General features: G+C 35.4%; 2 protein-coding genes across 4 annotated transcripts in view; one reads left to right on the top strand and one right to left on the bottom strand.

Annotated features, from left to right (window-relative positions):
- Positions 1–2576, bottom strand: part of LOC107709692 (dipeptidyl peptidase 2-like) — a 9019-nt gene extending 6443 nt beyond the window's left edge. The window contains exons 1-4 of the mRNA XM_016514277.1: positions 2275–2576; positions 1953–2097; positions 1721–1860; positions 1411–1574 (exon numbers count right to left, since the gene is read on the bottom strand). Of these exons, the coding sequence (XP_016369763.1) occupies positions 1411–1574; positions 1721–1860; positions 1953–2097; positions 2275–2370 (545 nt within the window). The 5' untranslated portion in view covers positions 2371–2576. The remainder of the gene's footprint in view (positions 1–1410; positions 1575–1720; positions 1861–1952; positions 2098–2274) is intronic.
- The window catches only part of LOC107709691 (NADPH oxidase activator 1-like), a 17599-nt gene extending 4670 nt beyond the window's left edge, over positions 1–12929 (top strand). Inside the window, exons 1-16 of one of the 3 annotated variants that reach the window (XM_016514276.1) lie at positions 4633–4789; positions 5013–5192; positions 5914–5996; positions 6217–6325; positions 7422–7556; positions 7772–7879; positions 8355–8414; positions 8520–8557; positions 8689–8827; positions 9056–9124; positions 9678–9756; positions 10117–10196; positions 11362–11516; positions 11663–11768; positions 12393–12516; positions 12612–12929. In XM_016514276.1, coding sequence (XP_016369762.1) covers positions 5019–5192; positions 5914–5996; positions 6217–6325; positions 7422–7556; positions 7772–7879; positions 8355–8414; positions 8520–8557; positions 8689–8827; positions 9056–9124; positions 9678–9756; positions 10117–10196; positions 11362–11516; positions 11663–11768; positions 12393–12516; positions 12612–12718 — 1566 coding nt within the window. In that variant the 5' untranslated portion in view covers positions 4633–4789; positions 5013–5018 and the 3' untranslated portion in view covers positions 12719–12929. Of the gene's footprint in view, positions 1–4632; positions 4808–5012; positions 5193–5913; positions 5997–6216; positions 6326–7421; positions 7557–7771; positions 7880–8354; positions 8415–8519; positions 8558–8688; positions 8828–9055; positions 9125–9677; positions 9757–10116; positions 10197–11361; positions 11517–11662; positions 11769–12392; positions 12517–12611 lie in introns of those variants that run through there. The other 2 variants (XM_016514275.1, XM_016514274.1) reach the window with 2 other exon arrangements.
- The last annotated feature ends 511 nt before the right edge of the window (positions 12930–13440 follow it).

Below are 13440 nucleotides of genomic sequence, written 5' to 3'. Positions count from 1 at the left end.
GGAGGAGGAGGTTCCTGCGTTTCTATTGGTGGAGAGGTGAGACCCTTCACTATGTCACCGAAGCGCTCTGCGAACGCCCGCACGTTGCTCTGGTTCTCCACTTTCTTGTCTCCTTCACTCTTAGCGGCGTTCCCTTCCCGTGGCGTCGCGTCCTGAGATGAATCCTCAGCCTTTTCTTTTGCATCTCGCTCTTTGTCCTCGGCCAGCTCGTCTTCGTCCTCGTCTTCCTCCGAGGGTTTTTTGTTCTGCGAGTAGAGCATGTCCAGCATGAAGAGTTTGCTGTTGAGGATCTTGTTTCGTTGTTCGTTGCTGACGCTCTGAGCTGACCACTGACCTGCAGCAAACACACAGAAAGAAGGACCTCACATACACTAGTTACTAGTTTACCAATGGTTAGGCCCCCTGATTTGTTAAATATGTATATATATATATATACATACATACATACATACATACATACAGATATATATATATATGTATATATGTGTGTATATATGTGTGTGTGTATATATATATATATATATATATATATATATATATATATATATATATATATATATACCTGTGATGGTAAAACTGAATTTTCAGCAGCCACTACTCCAGTATTCAGTGTCACATGATCCTTCAGAAATCAGTTATTGCTCAAGGAACATTTCTTATCAATGTTGAAAACAGTTTTTGCTTATTTTTTTATTTTTGTGGAAACCATGGTACGCCATTGTTGAATAGTTTTGGGAAAAGTAATAATAATACAAAAAGAAAATAGTTTATTTATCAAAGATCCACATCTAGTTTATTATTACATTGATCCAAAAGTAAGAGTAAAAAATATTTAATGTCACAATAGATTTCCATTTCATATAAATGCTGTTCTTTTGAACTTTGTATTCAAAGAATGTATCATGGTGTCCACATAAATATTAAGCAGAAAAAACTTTTTCCAACAGAACCAAATAACCATTATTAATAGTTCGGCACCAATAAAAACTAAGCAGCAAATGAGAATATTACAATGATTTTTTTAAAGATCATGTGACATTGAAAACTGGAGTAATGGCTGCTGAAAATTTAGCTTTGCCATCACAGGATTTTACATTTTAAAACATATTAAACAGAAAATGTCAAAATGTTAAATTGTAGTAATATTTCACAATTTTACTATTTTTTTTATCAAATAAATGCAGCCTTGGTGAGACAAAGACTTAAAAAAACATTACAAATGCGAGTCATTTCAAACTTTTGACTGCCAATTTTTTTTTTTTATTATTGTTATTATTATAATATTTGTTTAGCTTCATAATAATAAAATAATATTATGTAACCAGTATGGATATATATCTGTATATATACACAGTATGTCTGTCAGAAGATAAGTTTCTCAACAAAATAAAAAGATCACTGAGAACCCACCTTCCACCAAAGACGATTACGGGACATTTCTGAGCTCCCAGTTCCTTCTTCAGCTCTGTGATCACGACCGCATAGTCAGCCAGGGCCTGCTCCACCGTCAACAGCCCCACCTCAGGGATATTAAATGAATCCTTCCCAAATGGAAGAGATTTTCCATAGTACCTCTAGAGTTTAAAGCAAAGCTTAAGATTAGTGGACAGTTATAGACTGTATGACTGCATAAACCTGACATCAAAGACTGAGTGAACTGTCCCAACTTGTCTAACTTCCTCCATGATCATATGATTCAACAGTTACATGAAAATCTTACATGCTCAGCAAATATCACCAGGGCTCCCTGCACTGCTGCCAGCTCTGTGATGAACCCTGTATTCCGTGCAAACTCCCATATGTCCCCTTCATTGCCAGTGTAGAAGAAAATAGGTCCATTGCCTTTCTTCCAGTACTGATCTACAATAAACACACAATGCACTCACTCAGTATGGATATGATTTAAAAAGATAATAAAAGTTCTAACAGATGACAGTGTGGTAGATTATCACCTGTAATAAGGTAGCGCTGATCATATGTGCCATTGCCAAGGCTGTTGTAATTGAAGTGGTCTAAAATTTGTTTAAAATACTTTTCCTTGAAATCAGGAGCAAGGTCTCTGTGAGATGGGATGACCTCATTATTGAGCTTTTCCTTCTAAAAAATAAAACGTCCCAAAGAGGAAAATTCAAAAACATTCCAAAGAGGACAAAAGAACAATTTGAAATACGAACAGAGAGATAGATTAGTAAGAAAACAACTGAAACACTTCGTTAGCAATAAAATGTCATAAATCAACAGGCAAATATAGGAAAACTGAAGAACAGAACTTGCCACAGATAAACGTGTCTCAGTTTTTCCACCGAAGATCAGCAACATGAATCCGAGGGAAAGCCTATGTGCAGCCATTCTCACAGAGACCCCATACATCAAGCCTGAAATCTAGCAAACTTTCATGAAATCATCACAGAGCTATTGACAGTCATGTGATTATGTCAGCTGTCATGTGACCTGTGTCATTGTTTACGAGTCGTCTATAAACGTTACAGACGAGCGCTTATCTCTGTTGGGTCAAGAGTACGGTGCGTGATTTACACCGTTATTATGTTAAAGGTTGTCTAAAGCAATGAACATAGCAGCTTCGCAGTTTAACAATAATTTACCCAATAGTTTCAGAATAAAAGTCAAGGAACCATTTCAAAGTAAAAGTCTTAATGACTTGAAATTTGACTGTTATTATTTATTCATTTATTTATTTATTTAATTTTATTTTATTTTGTTTTTTTATTTTTATTTATTTATTTATTTATTTATTTATTTATTTATTTATTTATTTATTTATTTATTTATTTATTTATTTATTTATTTATTTATTTATTTATTTATTTATTTATTTATTTATTTATTTATTTATTATTGTTATTATTAAATAATACTAATAACTTAAAGGTTTCCTTGTAATTTCTACGATGTACCACTGGAAAAAGTTGGGCTTAGACAGAAAACATCTTCACTTTTTTTCAAAAGACCTCAAGGAAAAACAAATCTAAATCTTTGTTTTCCAAGAAAATACCAAAATTATTTTCACTGTCGTAGTGGGAGCTCAACCTCCCTGGACTGTAACCAGCTCTCTCTCCAAAAAGGCTGCACTAATTCTTCACAATGCGAAAAAATATGATCTAAATTTGATATCTGTTATGAGCATGAGAAGTGGAAACTGCAAACGTGATCCATAATAGACATCAGAGTTGTTCAATAATGACCAGTGACAATTTGTGAAGTTTACATCGTTACTTACCAGAAGGTGGCGACAAGTGTCTTTTGTTTTGTGTGTTATTGGTTATTATGAGCGAGTCTTTGGATCATTCACATTGTCAGCATTAATTTTTTAATAATTTTTTTTAAAGTTTCATTCACAGACCCCGATTCTTTCACGAAGGAAACACCACTACTACCAGCTTGCCCTGTTTTTACCCAGAGGGCTAGACATTGTTAGGCAGCTAACTCTCAGCTTACTTGTAAGGAGTCAATGGCCAATAAACGAGAATGAGAAGGAGAACACGGCTTCGAAACGAAATGTAGTACTGTACATGAATACATAAAAACATTTTACATTTTACATAATACATAAAAATGTATTTTTAGATATACAAGTAATGTACATTTAAAAAAAATTAATTGTCTTCTGGGTTTTAGACTACAAACCATAGATGTTTGCAGAGGTGTAAAGTATTGGAGTAAATGTAATTAGTTACTGTACTTGAGTATCTTTTCGGGTACTTTGTAGTTGTACTGAGTATCAAAGATATTAGCAACTTTTACTCTCTACTTCACTACATGTTACTTACCATTATTTTATTTATCCATTATACTGAAGAGACCTTTTTGAAAGATATTGGTTTTTTTGTGTGTTTTTTTTTTGTTTTGTAATTTTGAGGTTAAGTTGTTTTGGAATTGGTGACTTGTAACGTGTAGTGGAGTAATTTTCACTGTAAGGTATCTGTACTTATACTCAAGTATGGTTTTTAGGTACTCTTTACACCTCTGGATGTTTGTAGCTTTTTTTATTTATAAATACCGTAGAGCGGAGGAGCCCTTGATGGATTGTTTACCAAACATCTGTAGCGCCATCTGCTGTACATATAGATAACTTTGAAGGTTGAATTAGAGTAGATTTGCACTCCTGGATATTGCACTTGTATCTCGGTTTATTATGGTGTTCACATATATCTTAATATATCTACATGTGGACAAATGTGCTACAAATGTGTCAAAACAGAACAATGTATCTCCATTTCCTTTTTTTGTTTGTTTGTTTTTAAGATACTGTGAAATTAAATTGAATTATAACCTTATTTGTGAGAAATCTAAAGCTGTAAACTTGCTATGTAAAAATAGACATATAGCAATGCTGGGATTTCCTCCCTCCAGTTTTTTTCTTTACTGTTTCCCTATTAAAATAAAAGTCAGGTGATGACTAAGTGCTTCCTGGTAGTATAACTCTTGGCCAGACAACCTTTATAGTTTCTGTCCTTAGTGTGCTGTATATGTTATTGTGTAAGTGTGCACGTTGTCTTTCTTCAATTTCCTTATGCAACACCTTTTTGTTTAATTGAGCCATTGTGTACGTGCCCTACCTGCTGCTCTACAAGTCTCTGTCTCTCTCTCCTGGGAATGTGGGACTTCCTGAAGGCATGGCAAGTGGGAGGAACCACAGCTGTGTGTCACACTACAAAAATCACTTCCCTGTGAGTTCACTAAGAACTCTGGCTTACACCTGTTCAGGAGCCACGCTCATATTCATGATTGATCACTTCTAGAAAGCAGTTCAAGTTCCTGACTTATCTCTGTCAGTTTCTGAGTAGTGGTAAGTGTCGGTCATTGTACTACTGTAGTATTAGATTTTGCTTTTATGGTTTTATTTTCTTACAAGATCTGTATTTGCGGGCAGCTGTCACATTCACTCTTTTTGTTCTTAGTGTTATTAGAGACCAAAATATGGTGTTTTCTCAGTACATCTTGGTATATAGTGATTCTAAAATATCAGTTGATTATTTTTTATTTTGTTCTAGAGGGCCATGCTGTACATAGAGTTGATCAAGCTGTGGGATGAGGCCGTGAGAGCAATAGACAGCCGGGACTGGCAGGGTGCTCTCACTAAACTCAACCAGATCACAGAACACAACTGTCGTACTATGTTTGTGGTTGCTTCGACACACATTGCCCTGGGTCAGGTGGACTCGGCCATCAAGGTACAATCATACATTTTGCAATTACATGTGTAAGACATGGTAGAAATGTAGGATATCTGTAGCAATAATTCAATACAGTTATCATTGTCTTTGGTTGTTAAATTATTTTTGAGAGCTATGGTTCAGTTTTAGGGTTTTTGAGGCTTTTAGATGCCACAGATGCCACAAAATATGATCATCCTAGTGCCATCCTAAAATTTAAAAGGCAGCTGTGTGTTTGAATGTATGAAGTCCTAATTTGCACTGTGAAAATGATTATTATAAATGTATAGAATATCATTTGGAAAATATTTAGTTTTTGTTATTACACTATTACTTTTTTCTACTTACAATAGTATTCTAACTCTAATGTTGTCATATCAGTTTATCTTAATACTTTTTATTTTAATCAAATGTATTTATTATTTCGTTTCCAGATTTAGAAATCAGACTTATGTTTCTTTTTTAAAAGTTGTTGAGGAGGTTAATTAAATATCTTGATTTTTTTCAAATGTATTTTAGATTTTTTTATGCTATATTTGCATTTTCCCCACAAATTATTTTAAATAAATTTTATTTATTTTTTTATGTTTTTTACACTGTCCCCCCCCCTTGCTACCCTTTGCTTAGTTAATAATTTAGTCAGAATCTGGAAATATAAACTGTAATTGTTATGTATTTGTTAGATAAAATTGAGATGTCTTTTGAGATGTCTTTGACGATGTCAAATGATGCCTTTTAGGCTCTCGACCAGGTAATCGCAAAGGATTCATGTCTTGCTGTGGGATTTTTTCAGAGGTCTGCCGTTCATATGATGGCAAATAGGTGAGGATACTGTAGCTCTCTATGAATGAGCAGACTAGTCTGTCTAGTACGCTACAGCGTGACGCAACACAAACATCTTAAACATTGACCTTTTTTGTTTAAAGTTGATGTTCTGGACAGCTGATTCACTTTGATCTGACACTGCCTCTTTGTTCTCTTGCTCTCTCCCTGTCTCATTCTCTTTCCCTTTCTGTCTGTGTCACTTTTTTCCTAACACCAGGCTGGAAGAGGCATTGGCTGATTGTATATGGGCTCAGAAATTCATGAGGGAAAACCCTGTTATTGACTACAAACAGCTGGGTCTTCGCTATAAAATGTACAGCTGGCAGGTCAGAACATAAGCATATTTTTCTCTATATGTGCAAAAAAAGTTAAAACAAAACCATATATAAAAGTATGATTGTTTGAATTTATTGCACTTTTTTTTTGTTAACATTTTATTGAGAGGTGGGAAATTGTTGACAATTTCTCTGTAGCCATTAAACATGAACGTTGGTGGAGTTCACCTGCTCGGATATCCATCACAAGGCCTCTTTGAGGGCTGAGTGAAAAAGCTCCATGGTTATGTAATGTCAAATGCCAGCGTGAAAGACGATAAGACATGTCCAGCATTCCTCAGTTGTCAGGTTAGCCTGAAAAGATGAAACAACCTTTCTATTCCTCAAATGCCTGTTAGCTGAAAAATAGAAACCTTTGCTTTGTAAAAGTTTCACAGAGCCAAAGAGCTAAATTTGCACCACTAGTCCATTGTTAGACCTGAGGAATATGTACTATAGGTATGGTTTATGTGATTTCCTGGTAGAGTAATTGAGTAATTGAGATGATGGAATGGAGGGTCCTGTTCAAGGAAATGAATTACTTTACAGTTTCCCAAGAGCGCGGTAAAAAATATAATGTTACTTTAGGTGTATATATATATATGTGTGTGTGTGTGTGTATATATATATATATATATATATATATATACACACACACACACAAGGCTGCATTAATTTGATAAAATATACGGTGAAATCAGTAATATTGTGAAATGCTATTACAATTTAAAATTTAAAATAACTGGTTAGTGTTCCATGATCCTTCAGAAATCATTCTAATATGCTGATTTGCTGCTCAAGAAACATTAAGTATTATCACAGTTAAAAACAGTTGTGATGCTTAATATTTTGGTGGACACCAAAAACCAGAACATTTTAAAGGATTTTTCAATGAACAGAGTAAAATAAAAATATTTTATAACATTATAAATGTATTTACTGTCTCTTTTGATAGATTTTATGCATCCTTGCTGAATAAAAGTACAAATTTATGTCAGAAAAATAATAATAAAATTGACCCCAACAATAGTGTATAATCTTTTATTGTCCTATTGATATGATGTAATGAACAGTGTGTACAACTTGTGTGGGTTTTTTTCACTCATAGGTCCTTTATAATGCAGCAGCCGTCCACTCTAGACTGCAGCAATGGGACAAAGCCAGGGAAATTTTGACAGCGGCCTCACAGGAGAGAGGAGCGGGCCGGAGCAACTTGCTAGACATAGCTCTAGAGGCTATTTCTGTAAGACCTATGTGATCATTTTATTAAGAAAATGCTAAGAGGACACTGAAAAGTTTTTTTTCCCTCTCATAGTGCAAGAGATCCCCCGCTACATTATGATTGCTCTTTTACTGATAATGTATTACTGAATGCAGTAGACTGTGATGATTTCAGCAGTCTGTGTTTTAAGATGACAACTGAACATCGTAATCATGAAATGTTCATTTTATTCCCAGAGGAGAGAGGTTTTGGAGCCTCTCTTGGTTCCTGAGGGTGAAGTGTTCCGTCCCAGGAAACAAGAGGTAGACCAGCTTAAACCGAGGAACTTCTTGGGTGAAGCTAAGGTGACTCGCATCTTCACACTGTACAGTTGCTTTAAAAGCTGTTTGGAAATTAACTACAGTATAAGATGCAGAATTCAATAATAGTGAAGTATATGACATTCAAACACAAAAGAAGTGATACAATTGAAAACTGGACAAACCTAAATGTGCCCAAAGTCAAATATTACAAACAAACACTTTGGAATGGCATGTACATTAAAAATGCAAACGTTTCATGATTCAAATAACATGCTCTAAGTCAGTGGCTCAACCTTTTTGACTCCAATAATTTTTACTTTTTGTAAGTAAAAATTATACTTACTTACAAAAAATTATACTCCCCCCCTGTTGAAAATGTAGAAATATATGTATTTAATAACTTAAAATCAAACCTGCAGATGCATGTCATTATATACCAAAAATAATTTTAAACACATAAACACTATGCACACTATTACTTGAGAAATTTTTACTGAAATGAAACTTCTTCTCTCAGGTCATCACTTCTTTGATTCCAAATGATGACTTCAGAGGTTTTGATCCTCTCAGACCACAGGTACAGTTACTACCTGTGATACTACACCTGTCAAATGTTGTCCTGCTTTTTTCACCATTTTTTTGGTTTCTAACTAGACTGTACTGATTATGTATGTCACTGCAGAAACCAGGGTACTATGAGCCAAAGGTAGAAGATGGCCAGTAAGTATTCAATATACAGAAAATATAAAGACCAGCTTAATACACAGACATAATATATTGTACTAATTTTATGCCAAATTTAAGCACAAAAAAGTATTTCTAATTAAGCTGAATATGTTATTCCTGCATAGGGACTCTCGTTACTTGATAATGAAGAGTGCATATGTGGCAAAAGGGGCAGGGGAGCTCACGGTGCCTGCAGGAGCAGAAGTGTTTTTGTACAGTGATGATGACAAGGACGGACTGGCAGTCGTCATTTATGATGGAAAGGTGGGATATTCTTTCTGTCTAGAATATGATGGACTGTTACAGAGGATTTGTTTTGATTTGGAGGCACATTGAATGTTTTTCGACTTTATAGTCTCGCTTTCTAATTATTTTTCTGACATTCGCAAAAGCAGTTGAAGTGGCATCATCAATGTGAAATGATATTAAACATTTGACAGAATATAGAATAATGACTGGGATATTTCTCTTTTTTAACTTTAAAAATATCAGAGAGGTCTGGTTCCCAATTTCCTGCTTGAACCGATGGGCAAGAAAAACAAGGGTAAAAACAAGCGAATTGTAAGTGTCCTTTTGTTTGTTTGTTTTTTAACTTCCTTATATGACCTCTTTCATTTCCCACAGAGTGTTCTTTATGGTTTTTAATAGTGTCTTGTTATTTGCCAAGTCTTACCTAGCTTTTCTCTTATTCAGTATGTTGAGCTTTATGAATGCAGACAGCTTTAAAAGCTTTTTAATTCTAGTCTAAAAATGTGCTTACACACTTTGCAAACCACAGAGATTTGGCAAAGACTGCGCTTTGCCGCCGCACACTGTTACTTTTAGTATCGTTGTAAGGAAAAGAAAAGCAATCATGAAAATAAAAAAGGTTTAAAAGTTTATAGCCTCTTGTTACCACTTCTGCCAGATATGTGATGATTAATTGAGCAAAAAAGGGATCTACATTTCCTTGCTTGGCATACTGTATTAGCAGTGACCTTATTCTTTAGCCTCTGATGTTCAATATCTGAATTAAACCATATTTAGTGATTTTCTCTTTATATTTATTATATATTAAGAATTATATAAAGAATTAATTAATAAAATAATTAATATTATTATATTATATGTTAAGGAACTCGCCAATGGCATCCCACATCCACCAGCCCTAAAACCCCCAAATCGACCACATGCTCCATCTCAACGTTCATTAGGTACAGAAAATAATTCAGATAAAACAGACGCATTCACACTGAAACTGTTTGTTAATGACTAAAGTTGTTGTTGTTGTGTGTGTGTGTGTGTTTTCTTTTATTTAATAAATATATATTATCATAAAAAATGAAAGGTAATATCATCTCTAAACTTTCTCTTTTATGATATTTGATAGATGTCATTATTAAAAGTGCACTGGCATTGTTTAAATACAGCACATGCTCCAGCATGTTGCGTGATGCACTTATGTGCCATTTATGTGCATTTCCTGTCTCTCCTTTAACTGTCCTAAAAATAAAAAAGCAAAAATGACTGTACTGGTATTCTGAAGAATGTAAGTTTCATCCTCTCTCCTGTAGAGCGGCACCCCTCCTATGCCGGTGCTACCCACACAACTCCTCCTACAACCGGCAACTCCACCCGCGTCCCTACACAGCAGGTGAGTAACTAACGAAACACTCTTGAAAATGATGAAAGAATGCTGACCTTGTGGCAGGACAAAGCAGTGATCCCTTTAGAATGGAAACTCCAACGTTTTATTTTACCCACACAATCAGTTTTTGCCAGGATTTTTCACTATTAATTAAAAGCTTTAAGTCAATTTACCTTTATATAGCCCTTAATACAGTTGAGATTGTTTCAAAGCAACTGCACAGTATTAAGTGTAAAAGCTTTTAGAATAGCGTCATTATTCAGCTCAATTCAGTTCAAGTTTTGTTCAATAATCAATTATATTACGGAATATTACGTGTCTTTTAAACAATAAACTTAAATTATTAAAATGATTTGTTCATTGAATTAAAGGGAACAGATCTGTGGTCTTTCAACATGGTTTGAAAGACCAGGCCCCTTATTTATCAACAGTGCGTATGCACAGCTGTGTGCGTAAGAACAGTTTCACGCAAAGTGTGGGATCTACCAACTTATCCTTATATGTAGGAATGTGTGTAAATATAAGGACAAAATATGGAAACTTTTATACCCACTGTTGATAAATAAGGCCCCAGGTCTATTAACATATTTGGTTGCATCCTCTGTGCTTGTATCTAATATATTTCTGCAAATTCGTTTTTATCTCCCTGTCCAATTTGTCAAGCCTGAAAGCCAGCATTTCTGACAGTATCATGTACTGTAGATGGAAATAGAAGCAGAGCATGATTAATGCAGTGGCCGTCATGGTTGATCTTTTGTGAGATGAGATCTTTTGAATGAGTTTTGTGACTCAGACATGAAGTGGAGTGGAGTGTTGAGGCAGCAGGCCTTTGATTTGGCCTGATTCAGTCAGAAAAACACCCAAGGGAGCAAAAGAAAGCTGATAAAAATTTGAAAAGGGGACTATTTGAGGCCACTGTCTGGCAGATTACCTTGTGACAAAATTTATATCTGAATATGCAAATACCTTGTGCGAATGATAGAACTTTGTAATGGGGAAAAGGGGTATTTGAAATTGTGGGGAAATACTTTCATTTTTCAAGTTCTTGTATTGTAACTTCATATTCACTTGGCTTACACTTCCAGTGAACTGATCATATGTAGCTCTCAGTTGTCTCCGCTGTAACCTCAGATGTACCACCCCCCCCCACCCCCCCACCCCAATTTCTCAGGCCCAAACTTCACCTCAGGAGTCTGGATCAGTCATAGTCAAGGTGCACTATACATACACCATGGCACTGAGAGTGCCTTTAGAAACTTCTTTCCGGGATCTGCAAGACAAAATCGCTGAGAAATTAGGACAGCCTGAAATGAACATTCGCCTCAGGTAATATCGCAGACCTGCAGTCTGCTTGACCCGCTTTTAGTTGCCATAAATTCCCAGCTTTAAAGTATGTTAGAAGTCTGGTCACATTTTTTCATTGTACAAACCCCCACACCATCTCTAACACACACTACTACTTCCTCTCACAGACACAGAAGGAATGGCACCAGAGCACTAACACCACTAAATGGTGATGATAGACTGGATAGCCTGGAGGGTGTGGCTGAATACGGACGTGCCCAAATTTGGTGTCAGGTAAACTAATTGCCATTTTTGACTGACAGCTATCGGTGACTTAAAGGAATAGTTCACCCAAAAATGAAAATTGTCATCATTTACTCACCCTTATGTCGTTCCAAATCTGTATAAGTTTCTTTCTTGTGTTGAACACAAAAGAAGATATTATGAAGAATTTTGAAGTACCAAACAGTTGTTGGTCACCATTGACTTTTATAGTAGGGAAAGAAATACTATGGAAGTCAATGGGGACCGTCGACTGTTTGATTACCAGCATTCTTCAAAATATCTTCTTTTATGTTCAACATAAGAAAGAAACTCATACAGGTTTGCAATGACACGAGGGTGAGAAAATGATGACAAAATGTTCATTTTTGGGTCTACTATCCCTTTAATATAATTTTTGTACCACTACTGTCACCAAACAGAATTGCTAAATTCTAGTTTAGTTAGCTTATCTTGCCAAAAATGTCTGCCAGTGATTTAGCTAGTGCTTGTACAGTCACAGTGTTTACACCATTTGAGGAAATCAACCTATAAATGCTTTACCCTTTTATTAAACTCCATGAACTTTGATCTATTATGAATCAATTATGCAATTTTTTATATTTTGGCAACCTGTTTTTTCCATCTTGTCCCAAGAACGAGGAACCTCTGGCCAACAGGGCCATTCTCTATCAGATGGTGGCACTGTATGACTACAATGCACAAGGCCCAGAGGATTTGGAATTCAGTGAAGGCGACACAATTGACATTCTGAGTGAAGGTACATAAACACAGGGGTATCTTTTTGTTATAAATTTTGTTATTAATGTTACACACAAGTGATGGGGTAAGACAAGTATTTTTTCCATTTTGCAGTGAATGATGAGTGGTTAGAAGGACACGTTGCTGGAAATATCGGCATCTTCCCTCAAAGTTTTGCTCATCGGGATACAGACAGCATCAGTGGGGCATCAACAGATTGACACAGCCTCTAAACATCAACAGTGGCTGTATTAGCCTTCAGTGAATACGAACTTTCTCATGTGCATCGACAGTCTCAAGGGGTCCATCTGTTAAAAATGACAGTATTTATCTTCATGCCAAAATGTGTCTGTGCCTAACTGCTGTCTCAATGAACATGATCACAATAACTTTTGAGCATACATTTTAAAACTTGAAATCAAAATAATTCCTCCTCTCCATATTTTTTTTTCCTGTTCTAAATGTGAATTTTCCATAATAACATTTTCCTTGATTTATTTTTCCATTTACTTAATGAGATTACAGCAGTCTTTAAGTGCTTTTAACTGGAAAATAATATCATTAGGGAATTTAAGATGTCTGAAATATATTACGTATAATGGTACCAGAACATCCAAATTCTGTCTAAATTAGATGCCAACTGGAAACTCCTGGCTCGCCTTACAGAGTGAGTTCATTTAATATTAATAGAAAAGTGAGAATTTCAGGTACTTTTTGAGATCACAAAACAGGGCGGCTAGAGGCCAAATCCAAAGTTTTAAATAATGCTCCATGGGATGCCAGCTTTAGTTTACATCATTGCCACCCACCTCTTCTTAACCTGCAGCTGACATGGTATCTATCATATACAAACTGAACAGCAGTGCAGCAAAAAGAGATGATTTAACTTGCATCACACCCATACAATACACACCGCTGGCAGATTTTATTTCTGACTTGGTCA

The sequence above is a fragment of the Sinocyclocheilus rhinocerous genome, unplaced genomic scaffold (genome assembly GCF_001515625.1).
Source record: "Sinocyclocheilus rhinocerous isolate Xijiao unplaced genomic scaffold, SAMN03320098_v1.1 scaffold2161, whole genome shotgun sequence".
Lineage (NCBI taxonomy): Eukaryota > Metazoa > Chordata > Actinopteri > Cypriniformes > Cyprinidae > Sinocyclocheilus > Sinocyclocheilus rhinocerous.
This window is presented reverse-complemented; position numbering and strand designations above follow the sequence as displayed.